Source organism: Diabrotica undecimpunctata, chromosome 5 (assembly GCF_040954645.1).
Source record: "Diabrotica undecimpunctata isolate CICGRU chromosome 5, icDiaUnde3, whole genome shotgun sequence".
Taxonomy (NCBI): domain Eukaryota; kingdom Metazoa; phylum Arthropoda; class Insecta; order Coleoptera; family Chrysomelidae; genus Diabrotica; species Diabrotica undecimpunctata.
Genome location: NC_092807.1, coordinates 104,300,002 through 104,320,810, shown reverse-complemented (window position 1 = coordinate 104,320,810; position 20,809 = coordinate 104,300,002). Strand labels below are relative to the sequence as shown.

General features: G+C 33.4%; 1 protein-coding gene across 2 annotated transcripts; it reads left to right on the top strand.

The window, feature by feature from the left end:
- Positions 1–730: 730 nt before the first annotated feature.
- Positions 731–20,360, top strand: LOC140441599 (stAR-related lipid transfer protein 7, mitochondrial-like). 2 transcript variants are annotated; one of them, XM_072532438.1, is made up of 4 exons: positions 731–1,620; positions 4,702–5,147; positions 12,453–12,954; positions 20,149–20,360. In XM_072532438.1, the coding sequence occupies exons 1-4, from the start codon at positions 1,218–1,220 to the stop codon at positions 20,166–20,168; spliced, it is 1,371 nt and encodes a 456-aa protein (XP_072388539.1). In that variant the 5' UTR covers positions 731–1,217; the 3' UTR covers positions 20,169–20,360. The 2 variants fall into 2 exon arrangements, with proteins under 2 accessions (XP_072388539.1, XP_072388538.1); XM_072532437.1 differs by lacking the exon at positions 20,149–20,360 and having other exon boundaries at positions 12,453–16,672.
- Positions 20,361–20,809: the final 449 nt, after the last annotated feature.

Here is a 20,809-nt window from a genome sequence, read left to right as displayed (position 1 = left end):
TTTTTAAAATAAATTTAACGTATTAACTTACCGGCTTGTTTATTTTCTTTCATTTGGTCTAACTTACACAAGTTTCTTGCCACGGTATAACTGCTCCATCACTTTTTGTATTAAAATACATACTCAGAGCCACTGCATGATACTATAACAAAACATGTTGATTTTGTAATACAAAATTACTATTATTGCACTCACCAAAATCACAGAAACCTACCTGTATAGAAATAAAATATTTACAAGTATTGGAGCTGAAGTCTACATTGGTCCTTTTTGCTTTAAAAATTAGTGTTCGTTAAAGATAAACATAGGCCGAAAGTAATGCTGTAAGTCTGTTGATACTCAATCTAGACATTGGCCACTTTTACACAGTAGGTATTATTTGTTTGAAACTTAAGACAAAAATGCACATACTAATATAAGCCCAAACCACAGAATAAGAAACAAAAACAATTGTTTCTTATTTTGTGCCCAAACAGTCTAAAACTGACATTGGTTCTTAAGCTCCTGATTTGTTGATTTTTGTTTGTTTATTTTGTTTGAACTTTCATCTTTTTTTGGTTTGATGGAAAAATACCAAAAAATCTTAAATATGTGTAAAGCTAGTACGACCCTGTGGAGTTCGTCATTCCAATTGGAATCAGATAATGTTACCATGCAATTGCTATTTCTCTTTAATACAAGCAATAGAGCAAGATAAAAACGTAAAATGTCACTTCAGAACTTAATTTAACACATGTGATCAGTTGTGAATAAAGGTCAAAAATTTGAACAGCACAAAAATAGATTTTTTAAAATTATTTTCGAATTTTTTGGTAGTTCGGAAAAACAAAATTAAACAGTGTAAATACGGAGTGGTAACTACAAGACTAACTAAACAAGGCATACAAACAATAAAATAATCACCGTTTTAATCAATGTGTATCTGCTTTTTAAAATCCAGTGCCTTTAATAATTAATTTTACATATATACACACAAAAAATACTTTTGAAACTAAGTATAAGTCGGTATCATAATTTATAGTCCTTTAAAGCTTAAAGTGACAGTTTTCAATTCATAATCATAAACAAATATAAACATAGGTCAGGTCAAGAACACTTTTCATGTAACATGCCTGTCAAAATTTCCGTATTTTCATACAATTTCTAAAACATACTCTTTTTGTATTCATTCATTATTTATTGAACCAAAGAAGATTGCGTAATTAAGTGTTAAAGCTATGTATCCAAGAGGTCCCACCCAATCTATATTACCACTCAATTCTAACCTCAAAAATGTGTTCAAGACAATAATTCAAAAACAGTTTTTAAAATACGACTGCACATTTCGCCAAAAGTTCAAAAATCTACAGGATTTTAACAGACGATTCCAGGATATTATTAAAACGAGACAATTTTATAAAATATTTTTAGAAGATAATGCAGCTAGGAATAACAGAAGGGATGTTTTTAAAGTCTGGGTGCATCACTGCGAGTGTGTTCTGGCTCAAAGAATGCGAAGGTGCCAACAAATGTTTACGTTATATTCAAAGTGGTGGGAAAAAAAGGCTTTCGAAGAATTGATTAAGAAAATGAGACAAAATATTGCAAAAAGGACTAAGGATTTTGCTCTAGGTACAGTAGGTAAGTCATTTTATACATTGACTTTCTCTATATAATCACCTGTAACATTCTCTTGTGCATGTAGTGATCACTGCTCACACAATAGAGATGTTGCTACTGTTAGGTTAAGTTAGGATAGGTACATCTCTTTTCCCAAAAGCAGGACTCAAACGACTCAGTTACTTCGCGAATAATCTTCACTTATGTATACTTGCCATGGCGTGTGAGAGGGTTGTTCATAAAATAATTGTTTGTCACTCATTCGTTTTCCATCTGTTGTCAGTAAAAATTAGCTAAGTCAAAGGGATCCTGATTATTCATACACATGTGAAGTACATATCTATACTTGCATAGGCTCTCAAACGAAATTGATAAATAATTTTCAGTTACTGTGACTATTCATTTAGTTTTCAAATATCTCAGGAGTGTACAGAAGTTTGATTTGTGTGTGTTTTTTTTTCAATTGAAATGAAGTGGACATATGACTTTGTGTTGCAGTTCCTTGATTTTACTTTACAAATGAGTGGGTCATTTATATGACCAAACATAAAGAACATAAAAATTGTAATGCAGTTAATGGTGCCTTGAAAAGAATACAAGATAACATGTCTGTCTAGTGCACTATAAATGAAATGAAGAAAAAAAGATTCGCTAATGGCCACATGGCCTAAAGGTTCTTGTTTGAGATCCTGCAACATGTGGGTGGTGCTGTAGCTACAAAAAAGATTTATATATATACATATATATATATATATATATATATATATATATATATATATATATATATATATATATATATATATACAGTAAAACCTCCCTTAACCGAAACCTTTTTAACCGAAACAGCTGACAGTTTCAATAATTTCAATAAAAAGTAAATGTTTGTCGCAAAACGTAAACAATTCCGTTAATTTCACTCACCAATTGATGTCTATGTGTGTTGGGAAATCACAAAAACCAAGAGCTCTAAAAGATATTTCCAAAAAGGCATTTTAAGGTATAGAAGCAAAAAAGTTCAATGATGTCGACCACTATATTTTTAGAATGGTTTGAAAATGAATTCGTCTCAAGTGTAAAATCCTTTTTAAAATCAAAAAACCTTCTCATCAATGCATTGTTGCTTGTTGACAATGCGCCCTCGCCCTCAAAATCTACAAAATGGTAACAATTGTCAGATTTTTGCCACCGAATGTCACAAGCTTAATCCAGCCGTTAAACCAGGGAGTCATAGAGACATTATAGAGAAGCATTCTAAGACATCTGTTATTACAGGAGACGAATTAATCCAAAAGTGTTCCCGAAATTCTCAAATCTTTAACAATAAAATAATTTTTATTGGTGGTGGTTTTTTGATAAGATTTTGATTGACGATCCTGAAGAAGAAAATGGTAAGAAAACGACAGAAGAAATTAAACCTTTCATTAAAAATTTGCCTTGACATGACGAAATTAACTAAGAAGAGATACGTGACTGGTTAGCAGCTTATGACTCAGAACGTGAATTCATCAACCAGGACATCATTGATATGGTTCTTTATCAAGACAACCTGAGCATATCAGATGACGAAGATGACGACCCAAGAGGCAACAGGCAGCACAAGACCGTCGACGAGATTTTCAATGCTTTAGAGGAAAGAATTTTATACAGTAGGCCTAATTAGTTAGGGACACGACTAGATTCTTAATTTTTGTTGTCATTACATAAAGTTTTGTCCTTTTCAGATTGCTTTACGTTTCGTTGAACAATCGAATGAGGCAAACTCATGACGTTCTGCAAATTAACGATGGAGGGAGAGCAAAACATCGTTGTCAAACGAAAACGCAAAAAAAATAGCAGATTTCTTTAAAAAAGCATGTTAAACTTGTTCATTTTCCTTAATTTTATTACTTTATTTTGGATTTACTTATTAGAAAACATTACGAAATCAACTCATAGTATTTTTTAATACCAATACTTTGATCAAGAATATTATAAAAAACAATGTTATTTTTAACCGAAATTCTTGTTATCCGAAACGGCCTCCCCCCCAATTATTTCGGTTAACGGAGGTTTTACTGTATATATAATATTGACTACGTGTCTACTCAGTTGCTACCATCAAGTCCTCGTAGACACTTTGTCTCAGGATCAGCAACTTCATGTGGAGTCATATGTGTCGCCATGTTATCATATCCACTATTAACTTTAACATACTAAAGTATAATACCAAATAATGTAAACTAAATTGTAACATAGAACTTTTAACTGGTTTTTACCCTGATATTTAGTGGCTCAAAACATGTACAGCTAGACACTGATGATGGAACTTGAATTCCTAAAACGTTTTGTCTTCATGACATAGCCCATTTGGGTTTTTAATTTATATACCTTTTATAAAGGATTTTCACATAAAATTCTTTGTATTTGTCTAGGTAATTCTTCATCTTTCTTCTTTGTTCCACTTATTCTTTGTTGTTGTTTTTGTAAGATGTTTCTTTCCTGCTGTTTGTATAGCTGTATTTATGTACATACTTTAATTTTTGGTTAACGTTATTTGTATCATTAATTTGTTGCTGCAATGAACGGAGGTTTTCATTTACTTCTTCTCCTGTTTCTTGTCTTATTTTTTTGTTTCTAAGTTTATTTAAATCTAGTGCCTTTCTGTGTGGTCTTCTAATTTTTTTTCAGTCTTGCCTCTATCACAGTAACTACCGGATTATGATCTGAGCCTATATCAGCTCCTGGGTACGTCTTAGTACATTCAACAGCATTACGATACCTCCTTGCTGTCATAATGTAGTCTATTTGATTTCTCACTATTTTTTCTTTGGTATGTTGTGAAGATGTTCATGTATTTAACTGTCGAGGAGGTAATTTGAAAAAGGTGTCCTCTGTCATTTCTCTTTCCAAGTCCATAGTTTCCTCCTTGTTCTGCTACTTTACCTTGATCCACCTTGGCATTAAGATCGCCCATTATTAGTAAACTTTAAAATACACAAAGATGATTGTAATTTACCTTTGGAAAAAGTTTGTTGTACACATTTTTTGCGACTTCCTGTATATTTTATACTGTCAGAAAGAAACTGAATAAAAAAAAATAAAGCAAACCAAACATATTTCTAGGTATATCGGCATATAACTGGGACAAATATAGGATCCAAGATGAAGAAATTAGAAAAAACGAACAAGAATTCGAGTATGTAAAAATTTTAAAAGAGAGCACTATTTGCCTAGCTTGCGACACAACGAAAACACCGAACAGCACCAGCTCACATATATGCGAATGCGGCCACACTCAAATCCCAAAAACCTATGATGATTGGGTGTTATTTATCGAAAAACCCGATCTGGTAGTTTGGAGAAGACTTCATCATTCTGGATCAGGTCAATACGAATATAAAGTGTATGGGTCTTACAATGATGTGTCAGCCGAGGATTTTTTGAACGTTCAAGTCGATATTGACTATAGGAGGAAGTGGGACACAAGTGCAGTCATTCTTGAACATGCAGAGTCTGATCCTTTAGAGAATTCAAACAGTGATGTCATTTACTGGGAACTTTTATGGCCTGTAAGTATATGTTATTTTAGTGAATTTTTTTATGAATTAAACGCGGATGGCACTAAACCAATATTTTTATTGATTTTAATCTTACATAAACTTTAAACGTAAAAACGTTTTATTTATAATAATACCTATAATCTCCTCCTACCTGATGAATGAATGTCATCTGCTAATCATACGAAGCTAACCTAAGAGTAAATGGCTGATATACCAAAACTATCGAGGCCCCAGTGACGTTGGCGCTGTAATTTAAAAGACTACAAATCGTACAATAATAATCTCTAGAATTCGGAGTTTTATTGTACAAAGCATTTTTGTTGAACGCCTGTATCCCCTAACCATAATTTCATATAAAATAATTTTTAAAGTAGTTATTATTAGCATCCAGATTTAGCCATACAGCTCCCATTCCCTCTAAGGGGAAAATTCACTCATCCCAAATACCTACGGGATCAAAAGGATTTGGATTTGGTGGGACTCTTTTCGTGTTATTGAACCACTTGATACGTAGGAATATCTTCCAAAATTTTTTGTACACGCTTGGACGTTGAGAGTTGGACAGCTTTCTGCGTGGTATTATAGAGATGTTCATTCAGACCCATTCAATTGATTCTATGTTTTCTAGGAATTTCTTCGGATTTACTCCAGTAGTAGAAAGAGTAATAGGTATTGTTTGAGTAATTTCCATTCTCCATTCTCTGCGTATTTAAATTTCCAGATCTCTGTCCTTGGTAATATTTTCGTTGTATTTAACACGCAGATTGTTTCCTGGCTGAACCTTTCTCCTGACTATATTCAAAAGACGGCGCTTGTCTAGCCCGAAGTGCATACTAATATCATTAGAGAATGTTTCTACAGTTTTTAGCATCTGAGCTAAGTGATTATTAGCTTTTTAGATTATTAGTATCTAGATTTAGCGATACGGCTCACACTCTCTCTAAGGGGAAAATTCACTCATCCCAGATACCTAGGGTATCAAAAGGATTGAACTCTGGTGGGACTCTTTTTTGTGTTATCGAGCCCTAGGTGACTTGGTATGCTTGAGTATTTCCCAAAAATTTTCGTACACACCTGAACGTTGCAAGGAGTACAGCTTTCTGCATGGCCTTATAGAGATGTTCGTTTAGACCCAGGTATTTTATGTTCTCTAGGAGGTTTTTGGGAATAACAACATTAGTAGATAGAATAATAGGTACTGCCTGGGTACTTTCCGTTCTCCATTGTCTCCTGTTTTGTATTTCTAGATCTCTATACTTGGCGATCTTTTCGTTGTATTTAACACGCAAATTATTGGAGTTAGGTATCGCCATATCAATAAATATTGTTTGCCTAGTAAGTGTATTAACTAGTATGAGTTCCGATTTATTATGTGGCACTGATTGGTCTGTGAGTACAGTGCAGACTCAGTATAGCTTGTACTTGTGATTTTCAAGCATTCTGTCAGGGGCGTATTGATATTATGGAAGATAGTTGGTTTGGAGAAGTCCCAGTTGGTCAGCTAGTTATTGGTGGATAATCTTTCCTACTGAGTCATGGCATTCTTTATAATCAGTACCGACAAAGCCCCTACACTTTTTAGCGTCTGATCTAGGTGCTTTCGAGTAGAAGCCATTAATTTCAAATCATCCATACACAACAAAATATTAGGCTTCTCCACAACAGTATTATTGTTTTTGATGCTAAATCCTGAGTCAGTGGAGTTCAGTAGCTGAGATAGTGGGTTCATCGATAGACAGAACCAAAGTGGACTCAACGAGTTCCCCTGGAAAAGGCCCCGGTTAATTGAAATATCTTCAGTTTCGATATTGGTTTCACAAGGTATTTGAAGGTGAATTTTAGTTTTCCACTCTGCCATTATTTGTTCCAGAAGGTCACTAGATTATCATCGACTTTATATATTTTCAATATATCTATAAGCCATTCATGCGGCACTGAATCCAAGGCCTTCTTGTAGTTAATGAAGGTGGTAAAAAGGTTCCTTTTTTTGGTGTATGCCTGGTTAGAAATAAGTCGATAATAAGTTGTTCTTTGCAAACCATGAAGCTCTTAGCGCATCCTTTCTGTTGAGGCTCTATGATATTGTTTAGAGCACAGTGTTGGTAGATACGCTGGGCTACACAGGATGTGACCAATTTGTACAAAGTTGGAAGACAAATAATTGAGCGGTACTTGGCTGGATCTTCGATGTTATTTTGATCTTTCGTTATTAAATAAGTGGTTCTCTGTGTAAGCAATAATAACATTTTTTGTGGATTGGAGATAAAATGATTAATCAATACTGACAAACACTCGTGAACACTCCAAAACTTCTTTAACTAGAAGTTTTGAACTCTCTCTGGTTTAGGAGATCGCCAGCTATGAAGCTCTTTGCAAGTATTTGAGACTTCCTCTTCTTTTATTATTGTTATTGGATAGCGGACAGAGAAAGTATTCGGAGAGAAACAGATGCATGAACGCCGGGATTCGGCTACTTGATTTTTAAACGTAGTTTATAGGTCGAGTTTTCTTCTTACTAAGATAATTTCCGTAATTCTACTGCGCATTAAGTCAGCATGCAGATTGTAGAATTTTTAAAGTCTTTTCTAGGGTTGACAACAGAGTAGGTCGTTCCTGATCCCGTCCCTTCTAGTCTTATTCAACGTCCACCGTAACATTTTTATTTCAGTTACCTCCATCTTCTTTTCGTGAACCCTTTTACAGGCCACACTTCACCGCCTTACACCAACGCAGGTCTCACCATACTCTTGTATATTTTTCCTCTCAGCCCTTCCCCGATTTTTCGATCACAGAGTATCCCGCTCATTCGCTTCCAGTTAAACCAACCAGCATGTATCCTGTGGGCAATTCTCGATCTAGTGTCCGATTTAGCATTATTTAGAAGCCAAAGTATTTAAATTCTCCTACTCTTCCTACGGTTATTCAGCAAAGTTCATCTCCAACAGTTAAAATACTTTGAACATGTTATGACAGCAGACACAGAAAACATGGAAAGACTTATTATACAAGGAAAGGTAGGAGACCGAAAATTACGAGGAAGATCTCCGACAAGATGGATCGATCAAATTACATGAATATGCAAAAGACCTATGCATAAAGCAAATACATACTATTTTAATGGGAATAAGCCACAATTGAAGTGTAAAATAAGTTTATTGACGGTTCCATTTCCACTTATTTTAAAACTTATTTTTTTTATTATTCAATTGTGGCTTATTCCCAAAATAGTACTTACTTTAAGATGCCACAAAAAAGTAGCTTCAGAACCTATGCATAAGGTAAAAGAAATGACTAGAGAGAAATCTTTGGAGACGGACAATACACGATGACCACTACACTCCCTCCGGGGGGGGGGGGAAGGGGGTTCAGGATCGAAGAGATAGACTGTTCCTAGTTTTTTTCTAAGTAATTCTATGTCACTAACCGTTCCTCTACCCCCTAACCACATGAAGTCCGTTTTTGACCTGCTCATTTTAAGTTCTCCTTCAATAGCCCCTCTCCAACCCTCCAACATAATATATCTTTGCTCTCCTCTACTAACACAATATCATCAGCAAAGAGCATTGACCGAGGAGCCCCGTCCCTTACTTTCTGTCAGTACATGCATAACAAAGTTAAACAGGTAGGGACTCAAAAAAAACTTTTTTGTACACCGTGTATATGCTGATCTTAATTTCTTATAAATTTTAATCTTTTTTCTGTGTCTGCTGATAAATTATTTTTTAATGTTTTTTTTAATTCAGTTTGTATGTTATGATTTGACCATGTTGGTTTATTTGTATAGTCAGGAAGTTTGAAATGATAAACATTTATAATAGTCACTTACGATACAGATAAATATTTTGTTTAACGCAGAAGCACTTCAACGATTTTAATGACTTCAAATGATGAGTTAAGTGTTCGCCAAGGTTAATATCATTATAAACACTTTTACGGTATCTATTTAAAAATACCATAAACGATAATTGAGGGCGTTTAGGTATAGAATCGAAATATTTATCTTATGGGAACGTTTGTTTATTCCGAATTTATGTGGATCTAAATTGAAACAGTTATGATCTGATATACTCATTACCCATTTATTTTTCCCAAATTAAAATTTAACATTTTTTGTGCCATAGTAAGATGAAAATCGGTCGTACTTTTTTTATGATTACAATCTTTGTCCTATAATATTTCATCTGTGGATTTATCTCCCGTTGAACATCATCGCAAGTTTTAAGTTAATAGAGAAGGAGAAAAATATATTATAAAACAATCCATATGTTACTAATTTACATAGGGTTCTAATATATAAATTAGTTTAAAGACAAACCGTGAGGTGTATGGATACGAGGATCTCTTTAAAAATTCTACGTAGTTTCTGCGTGAATCCTTGTTTTCAATCGATAGTAGGCGATCACTATTGCGAATGGTTCTCGATCTTCTGCCACATGAAATAATTTTCCTGCATTTGATATCTGAGTCTATTCACGAATGTTTTTTAACCCTTAACTGGTCCGGCGTCGTCTGACAGACGATTCCGTATTTTGATTTATATTTTGTTGGAAATTGGCATCGTCCACAGGCAAGTCTTTCTATCTAATCCTTAAACTATTGGAGCTTGACAAGTGGGTGTATTTGCGACAAGTTTCTCGCAGTTCCTAAAAAGTTATCGCAAAAATTGGGTCGAGAGTAGTTCCTCAGACGACGCCGAACTGTTGGTGTGACTTTTTTGTGTGTCGTGCATTTTTAGAAATTATGGCAGGGCCATCAAAACGGGTGCGTTTCGGCGATGACGATTATGAGAAAACTCCTTTAAATTGGTACAATGAGGAATGTGATAGTGACAGTGATGTAAACGATATTTTGGAAGACCATAACATTGGATCTGAACACGATACATGTTCGGAATTTTCTGATTCTGACGAGCCTGCAGATTGTGATGAACTAGTAGTAAGTGATAGTGACAAAACCAATGTTTATGGTAAAAATCGACATAGGTGGTGTACGTCAGAAGTTATCCCCTCATCTAGAACACGTAAACACAACATTGTCATAAAAGTGCCAATTCTAAAAACAAAGGCAAAAATGCTCGGCGAGGCTGCGATACCCTTGTTTGTTTGGAATATGTTGTTTAGTGATAACATTCTACAACATATTGAGCAGAATAAAACACAAAATTACGATCAATGCGTGAAAAATATTCTGCTAGTTATATCCACCATCTTAGAGAAATGAATGTTATTGAGTTAAGAGCATTTTTGGGACTCCTTACCTACATGCCTAACAAACTGGCTAAATACAGACTCAAAATACAGTGTCTTACGGATGCACGTAATGTTTATTTGTATAATGCTTATATCTACAGCGGAAAAGACTCAGATGGATTTGATATCAGTGACGACTACAAAAAATTCCTTAAGCCTACACAAGCTGCGTTGCGCCTAGCTGAACCGCTCTTTGGTAGCAACTGAAATAACACAGCTGATAATTGGTACTCTTCTATTCAATTAGTGGATATTTTACGAACGAAAAACTTGACTTATGTGGGCATACTTAAAAAAAATAAGGCTGAAACAGACCTGAAGAGTCAACAATTTATGGATTTAGGGAAAAATGTACCTTCATTTCTCCTGTAGGAAAAGTAGGAAAGGCTACAGTACCTACTTATATCTTCAATGGATAGAAGACGTTATAGTGATCTCTCTACTGAAAAACTAGAAATTATTTCTTATTATAATGAGATAAAGGGAGGTGTAGATTCCCTAGATGAGAAATGCTCCAAAAGCACCTCAAGCCGTCGAACCCGAAGATGGCCCTTAACAATTTTTTTCCGCATATTGGACATTTCTATAGCAAATTCATATATTCTACATCAGTGTTACAAAAACAATCCACTAATAAAAGAAAAAAGTGTTTTTGCTTTGGAGTTAAGTATGCAGTTAGTACAAGATCACATAAAAAGACGAATGACAAAGACGAACATTCCACGTCAATTACGTCTTACAATTAGCCAATTACTTGGAGTTCAAGAAGAAGAAGAAGACAATTAGACGGATGTTCTTATTTTAGAAAAACGCAAGATTTGCAGTTTGTGTCCGAGTAGAAATCACAGGATGACAAAATACCTGTGCTTGCGTTGCAAAAAGCCTGTTTGTTTGGGATGTACAAAACCACTATGTAAAAATTGAATATAAAATTGGTAAAGTTTGACTGATGCTGGAAACAAACATTTTTGATTGATTTTAATTTTACCTAATTTTTTGGTTAGTGTGCAGTTTGAGCATTTATCCTAGGAATACATTTTTTTTCTAGTGTTTTTTATATATTTTTTAATTACTTTACAAAACTATGTACTTTTTCACAAATATTTGTATGAATGTCAGTTTTTTTTTTATTTTTTTTTTTAACCCAAATAATGCCCAAATCTAATACATTCACTTTTATATAAATATATCAGAGTATGTTTGTAATAGTTTTTCTAAATAAAAAAATTAATTTTGAGTATTGTTTTGCTTTCTTGAAAACAGTAGTTTCACAGACTACGCCGGACCAGTTACGCTACTGCTACAGTACCGGACCAGTTAAGGGTTAACCAAGAAACCTGTTTTTTTCCTACACCTCTACGAGGCCTTCAATTTTGCCTTTAAGGATTAGTTGTAGTTTTCCATATCGATTTACCCCCACTATATAATATCTTCTATATCTGTTGAACCTTCTTAGTATTTCCTCATTAGTTTTTCTTGCTGTTCAAGGTATCTTCAGCCTCCTTCTATGAATTCACATTTCCAAGGCTTCAATACTGTTCATGCTTGATACTTTTAGTGTCCACACTTCAGCTTCATACAAAAGTGCAGACCAAATATCCCAAGTGCCTTTCTAAATAACTGGTCCGAGTAAACGTTGAACAATATTGGGGACAAAATGCAACCTTGTCTGACTCCTCGTTGTCTGGAAATTTTGTCTATACTATCAACTGTTTATACGTTATCAAGCAGTTGTTGTTTTGATCTTTTGTGCTTCCATCGGTGGAATATATCACACCCTATCATCTCCCGTATGATGTGAGCTCTCCACTTTTTGACGTAACTATTTTATCATTATCCGTCTAAATAATGGCTTCAGCGTCACGCGCCAGCCAGGTGTGCGTACTCATAAATTCTCTGGGAGTTAACCTACACTATGTGTATTAACCTACTGATTGTGTATTATTTTGTTTTTTATTGAAATGCGTGCAGACTATACAATCTCTAAAAGTATGCGGGATCAAACATCAAACTTGACCCTGCCGTGGTACTTCCCGGTTAAAATTTTGTTTTTTTTTTGTTCCAGAGACTGTTTGTGAATCGAGATTATGTCTTCAATAGACGTTACTTGGTAGACAACACATTGAACACTATATTCATCCTAAACCGCAGTACCGAACACCCAAAGTTTCCAAAATACGCGGAAAAATATCGGATCGACGACTATTGGTCCTGTATGGTAATCAAACCGTACGACGGAGATATGACAAAGCCCGGAATACAGTTCGTTTTGACCTACTATGACAATCCAGGCGTGAGCATACCGTCCTCGGTAACAACTTGGGTCGCCATGCGTGCCATGCCTGAGTTTTTAGAGAAACTCAGAGAAGCTACGAAACATTACAAAAACTACTGTTTAAAAGAAGGTACGACGAAAGCGTGTAATGCCGTTATCGCAGCAGAGAGAGCGGCGGAAGCACAAAGACAGAAAGACAGATTGGATTATTGCAGTTACTTCAGAGAAGTTAAGAGTATATTAATACCGGAAAACGAGGAGCAAGATTCGAGAGGGAAGGAAAACGCTTCAGGTAATATTAAAGATACCGATAGTAGTGAAGTCAGTAGCGTACAGCACAATTCAACTAAACGTGATAGTCCGTACAATTATTTGAATCCTTTGTATTATTTCTTTCAGTAATTCAACAATAACGTAGTCGATTTTGAAGAGACTGTAATATTTTTTATCGTCTGAGGAGGAAAATATAAAGAGTGAAAGTATTGGGGGTAGTAAAGAAGCTAAAACTTTAATTTCATATAGCAATATTATCTCCCACTACGATTTTTGGTCTATTGATCGCATTTTTTTTATTTTAATTTAGTTTACGTAAGAAAGTTTTTATTTATTTATTTAAGTGATGTTGTTTCCACATAAGATTTTCTTTATCTTAAAATATGCAGCTCTAGCCTTCTCTATACTTATTGTAATTTCTTTGCTTTCATAAGCTGTTACCACATCTAGTGGTATTGGCATTTTACTGAAAACCATCACCTCTGTCTTTGTGGTGTTTAACTTCCGTCCATATTCATCACACGTTGTGGTAATCCTATTAATCAGATGTTAAAGTTCTTCGTAACTTCGTTATCAATACTAATGCCATTAATTTTGATACCACATTGAACATTATCCAATGCTTTATTGAAAACGCACTCCGAATAGATGTTAAATATTAGTGGAAACAAAATGTAGCCCTGTCTTACTCCTCTTCGTATTTGAAGCTCTTCACAATTATACTGGCCAATCCTGATGTTCGCACGTTGATGCCATGAAAAGATTTTTAATGTTACGTAGGTCTTTAACATCAATACGTACCTGCTGAAGCTATTATTTAAGTATGTTTTATTCGATCAAAGGCCTTCTTAAAGTCAATAAAACACATGTAAACTAGATGTTTCACATCTCTGCATTCCTGTACCATAATCTAAATACTAAATAGTGCTTCTCCGGTTCCAAGGTTATTGCGGAACCCAAACAGCGTGTTACTAAGTTGTTCTTCTATTTTTTTGGTAGTTTTCCCTTAAACTTAATATTTTAATTCACGTCAAAGCCAAGTATTTTGATTATTTGTCGCAGTACGTAGCTTGGGTTTTAAAGAGACATTAATTCATCTTGGACTATCTCGTTGTTTAGGTGAAAACATGTTACTGCAATATACTTCAACACTAATTCTAAGACAATACTATTCCGACACTATACCCTCTTTATACAGTATATTCAACCAACTTACACCTCTAAACGATTAAGGGAATTCGCAGAAAACCTTTCAATGTAGTAAAAGGCACGGTAAACTGCACTGGAGTTCTCCATAATCTTTTTAATTACTTACTTTGTTTAGAATATTTTTGCCTGTAATATCAGTTAATTTGTATAAAATGAGGAGCAAAAATTCAAATGGAATTTTAAATACTATTGTTTATTTGGCTAATAATGAATGTATAAATATACTGGTTAACCTGCTGTACAATTATTTTGTAAATAACATTACAATAGTATACTTACTGATTATTTAAATTTATAAATCATCATCATCGTCACTAAATTCACTACCGCTATCATTATGTAAATCTATAATCACTGGATTAATTTCACTACTTTTATTTTCCCGGATCCACCAATATTTTATTAATTTTCACATTTATTTACAGTTTTGGCCCATATTTCTGGAGTTGCAGTTTTAAGAGCTTCTTGCCACATTTCCCTAACTGCATCGTCACTGTATCCACTGCAAAAGTATCCAAAGTGATTATCATAATACGTTTTACATATACCTCAGATGTGTTCGATGGGATTAAACTGGCAGTGATACGGCTGTAACCGTAGTACTTTATGTCCATAACTTGATACAATTTGGTCAACTATATAAATTGTTGGTTTTTCATTACGTTTCGAAATTTCCAGTAACTCTGACTTGGAGGCGTATTCCGGAAAATTGATATTATTTTTAACTAACCAATATTTTATACTCGGTACGTTCCACGACTGTTTTGATTATTTTTCCAAAATCTCCGAATGGTAAGGTGCATTATCTAAAACTATAACTGATGGTTCACTCAGACTAGGTAACAGTTTCCCTTCAAGCCATTTAACAACCATATCTACATTCATGTTTTGATGGTAATCAGCAGATTTTGATTTTGAAGAAAAATCAAATTGCGCTTTCTATAAAGCATTCTTTCCCTCCTGCATGAAAAATGATGTGTCTTTTGCCTTCGCTATCTGTGTGTTTTATTGATTTTATGCTTTCGTCTAGCAAATTCTTTTAATTCTACCCTTTGCAAATATCCATGTCTCATCTAAGTGTACATTTTCAGATTTAAGTCTAGTATATTCTGTCAAAAATTTAATTCTTTTGTCAACCACACTACTCCTTTCGCATAAAAGTAATATATTATTTGTTTTTTTGAATTTAAATCCTAAATCTCTCAACACTCTCCAAAGGCTATTCCTCTTAATTTCAGAAACTTGTCTTTCTCTTATTTTGGCCACTAAAGTATCTAAACTGACATGTTGATTGTTTTCGCTGTGAATTATAAATTTTTCTCCATCAGGTGATTTAATGTTCCTAGAATGTTTACGAGTTGTTTTCTTGTCTTCGTGATACTCGGTCACAGTAAGATCTTCTTGAGAATCTCTGACAGTCTTCTTTACAGTTTTTAGCTTACTTTCACTTATCCCGAGTTCGTCACAAACGCGTTGATTTATACATAATAATGACTTTAAAAGGCCACCATTGTCTCTTTCCATGGTAAAGTATTTATGCACATTTGCAATTAATTCATCAATATTCAACTTAACTCTAGGCATGATGATCACTTGAAACTACACGTTTGAATTACAATATACTGAGTTTAGATCAATATGACTTTAGAAACTTTCTAATTGTTGTGATTGAGAGGTAAAATATAATATAACCGCTAACAAAGATCCTAAACACATGAAGCAAATTAGCCTAATGATCATTAGGAATGCCGATTGTAATTTAATTATGTTTGATAAAAAGTTTAGAAATGATTGGAAACCGTACATAAACAAATTAAAATGTTCCCCATAATTATTTTATTTTTAGTACAAGTATTTTCATTTGAAAATAAAAAGTTTAATATATATTCCAAAACCCTAACTTTAATCCGTACTCGCAGACGTCTCAAAAACGGTACACTCTAGCAGACATATGGTGAATCGAACCACCACTTTTTAAATTTACAAAACATTCTAGTTTACTCCGAAGTATTTTTTAACAAAAATTAAAAGTGATATTTTAGTACTTTGTATCTCTACTTTGAATATAAACTCTCCTTAGCACGGTAGATTTGTTTCAGAAAAAAATTATTAAACAAGTATGTGAAAGAAATTTACATTAAATAACATTATGCAAGAATACTATTTATTAAAAAAATGTACCTAACAAAATATGCAAAACTATGAACAACGGGTTAATGACACATATATTTTTTTATTCCTAAAATTGAGCAAAGTGGAGAACACCAGTGCAGTTTACCGTGCCTTTAACTACAACGAAAGGTTTTCTGCGAATACCGTTAACCGTTTCGAGGTGTAAGTTGGTTGAATGTACTGTAACTAAATACATTAAAAAATTGCAAGAACTTTTTAATTTAAAATTTGTGATCCATTAGCAAAATTATAGCCACTCTGTATATTTTCCAATTTAGACTGAAGTTGTTTTAACAACAAAAGTTTTATACCAGTGTTATCTAAGTTTATGATTATTAAATGATCGTCTGTTTCTACTATTTTGTTTCCTCCCCTTTACCTTTTCATACTTACCTCACTTAGAGCGACCTGAATGGAACATAGGAAGCTGTAGACTTCTCAGGTTCGATAATAGACGTTACTGCTACAAATTTAAGTAATATTTTGTTAAATTGGCACACTTGTTTCAAGCATACTGGTTACATAACGCACAACATTGTAGATAGTTTTTTGTCAATAGAATTTTTCCAATGTTGTTAAAACGGTATAAGAAGTTTACCTTCAGGACTGAAAAAGAATCGCTTTTATTGAAAATTGATGCTATAAGATATAGCATCGGAAGTCGAAGAAGTGATCCTGTCCCGTACCCATAAAACAATGTGCATATAGTCAATTACGATAAAAGCCGAGACGACAATATAAATTATTCCGTCGATAGACGAAGAACTGATAAACTTCAGCACTATTGGCTATCCTTAGACATATATTTCCTAATGGAAGAAAATGTTTGTAACACAATATGGGGTAGCCTTTTTTTATTGACACTTGCTGGTAAGGTCTTTATACTTTCGCCTACGCTTTCAAATAATCTGTCAAACCTGAGGGTTCTTCTTAAATGTTCACGTTTGATTTTAGTCACGTGTTTGCGCAACACCAATAGCACACCAGTACGCTTTAATTCCGACCTACGATATTTGCTCTCACATCCTTTGAACCTAACTATATCTATACTTTATCTCATTTATGTTAAATATTTCCGATCACCTGAAAAGCACCTACGGCATAAAAAGGCTAAGAAAGACCTTAACTAGCTTCAAAACGAAGGAAAAGCCATAAAAGGAAAAGAAAAGCGTAAATTGCGATAAGAACTCTTTGCGTTTTTATCGCCTGGCGTGGAAAGAATTAAAAACTAAGAAATAACATCCAAATTGAAGAATATGTGTCATCGGTGTCAAAAAGATAAAAAAAGAGTCTTTATCTATAAAAGATCACGAACAGTGTCAAAAAGCGAAGAAAAGGTGCCAGTAGCCAAAAAAGCAAAGAAAAAAGGCACCAAAAAGAAATAAAAGTATTAAAAAAGGCGATAAAGATCGACAAAAAAACGAACTTAAACCGAATTTACTGTATAATGTTCGTTTACACTTATACCAACCATACTTATACTTTATTGCATTCATGGAAAATATTTCGGATTCCCTGATACGATTAAAACGCGAGGAAAAGTATGAAAAGCGCCAGCAACATCCAAGAATTAAAGAAAAATCTTCTAAACAGCTTTAACAAAGAAATTAAAGGCGATAAAAGGAAAACAGAAAGTCTTAAGAATAACAAGAGATCAAAAACCGAAGAAAAAGTCTCATCTGCATAAAAAAATCGTCTAAATGTAAAAAAACACGGTGATTAACCACATAAAGCCTAAAAGGGCGTCAAAAAATCGAAGAGCAAGAGTCGAAAGAAAATATAATATATTATGTTCTCTCTCACTGAAATCACTTAACCATAGCTGTCAAATTCATTCTTTCAAGAAATGCGTCAGTAATAAAAAAAAGCAAAGAAAACGCTATTAAACTAACGAAAAAGCGCCAAAGGGAAATAAAAAAGTGACAAAACAGACAAATCGGAGGAAACCTAACCATGGCTATATTTTCTCTATGTTATAGAAAGCTATAAAACCTATAGCTACAGTCATTCATTCATGAAAAAGTGTTAGTACTGAAAAAAGAACTATTAAACCGTGAAAGAGGCACCAAAAAGGATGATAAAGTGAATAAAGTAATAAACTAAACTGACGATTAAGCATCAAACCAGCACCGTCGAAGAGCCAATAAAAATTAAAGGCAAGGAGCATAAAAAAAATGCAAAAATAACGACGACAATTGTAAAAAATGCGTCAAAAGAATAATAAAATCTAACGAATGAGAAGAATAAATATAAATAAAAAAATTAAGACAGTGGTAAAAGCGAAGAAGATCATACTTTCATCTAACTATAGCTTATCAGTTTTATTAATTTAAGAAAAATACTTAGTTGCCAAAAAAAAACCAAAGAAGCACCAATTAAACCTACGAAGTAACCTAGAAATAGCGCAAACAGCTTGAAACATTAATAAATGGCGAAGAAAACTGGAAAAGTGACAAAAGGGAAAGCAAAGAGCGAGAAAAAAGCGAAGAGGATATGTATATATCTTCTCTCATACTTCCATTTAACCATATCTTAGAACTTTTATTGATTAAAGAAAAACAGTACCCAAAAAAGCAAAGAAGCAGCAATTAAAACTACGAAAAAGCCTAGAAAATGCGCAAAGAACTTAAACATTAGTAAATGACGAAGAACATCGGGAAAAATGACAAAAGAGAAGACAGCTAGCGAAAAAAGTGAAGAAAATATTTACCAAATAACATATAATAAAAGAAGAATCGTAAAGATCAACAAAAAACAAAGTAAATGTATTTTATATGGTTTCTCACCGTTGCTACCTATGGAATAGAATGGAGGAAAAAAAAAGTCAAAGCTAAAAAAAATGTACAGTATAATATAATAATTCATTCACTTTCACCTTCGCCTCACAATATAAAAAAGTTAAGAAAAATATTCTAAATGAAGAAAATGCGTCACCTGTGTCAGACAGATAAGATCTAAAACGACGACAAAGCATCTACGATGGTAAAAAACGAAGAAAGCTTAGCCGAAAATTTCCAAAAGGAAAGCAAAATTAAAAAACCGTCTAGATCGACCAAGAGAGTAAAATTTAATATTAAAGGACAAAGCGTTCAAATTGGCAAAAACGCATCAACAACATCAAAAATCTAATGATGAAAAGGACGTCAAATGTAAAAATGTGTCAAAATGTGAAGAAGTGACAAAAGGAAAGAAAAATCATAAAAACCGACAAAGGACGATGACAAAGCACCAAAAGCGGTTATATATGTACCCTCACACTTACACCCAATCACGGCTATACGGCTAAAAACTCCAACAGTGAAAAAAAAAAACAAAGAAAGAACTATAAAATCGACGAAAAAACACAAAAAAGGGAGATTTAAGCGAATAAATACTGTTTAAATCTACGTTAAAACATGATAATCCAAGAAAAAGCAAAAAGACGGAACAAGTATTAAATGGCAAAAAATTGGTTAAAAAGCGGAGAAAATGGGACAAGAGTGGCAAAAGTGTAAAAAATTACAAAAATAGATGTCCAGCGTCTAAAGCGAAGAAAATGTTCTGTATAAGTGCTTTTTCACACTTTCATCTAACCATAGCTTTACTCTCCTGCACTCATTCATTCAATAAATGACGTCACTATTGGTAAATCGACGAAAAAGCGTCAAAATCATATACACCATCAACAAAGCTTTCAAATATCGTCAAAAAAGAAAGAAATGCTACAAAAGAAAAACAAAAAGCGCAAAAGAACACGAGCAGAAATCATCAAAAAGCTTTTTTCAAAATTCTCATTTTATTTTGTATTACTTATTTTTTTAATGGTGTTATATTTTGCCATACTTTTTTTCAGAGTCGCCTAATAAAGATTAGCAATAGAAAGAAAACTTTTTCACCACAGTCGCTACTACAACACAGAGAGAGTGAATAATTATGAATTATTTTTAAGTGCCTTATCAACTGGAAGATCAGTGCAATATTAAGTAATAATTATATATATCAAATTTAAATAAAATAATTTTTTATCGGTGTATTAAATAAACATTTTTGTTATTACTGATTCTTAGTTTATACTTTCCCAAATTAAGGATTATTACTAAAATAAACGATATGGTTTTGAAATTGCTAGAATTCTTTTGTATTATAACAAAATGATTTTATTTATTTTTTAATAAATATTTCTTTTTATATGTTGAGAACCATTTTAGAAGGAAAATCGACAGGTCAAAGTAAACATATTTTAAAGTAAAACTGTGATTGATTTCCATTAACAAAACTGCCGTCATTACGCCACGTCGCTCCGATGGGACCGGTACTACAATCTACAATCCTATTTTTAATGCAGCTTATTAGGACGCTGGCATAACAAACTCTACAAAACGTATGTAATGTATGTGTGTAACCGGCACGGTCTGTGCAAACATTCTGCACTTTTTAATATTAAAATTTTTTTTTAATAAAAATGATATAAAAATGAAGCTTAAAATTTATTTTGAAATATGTTTGCAAAAACA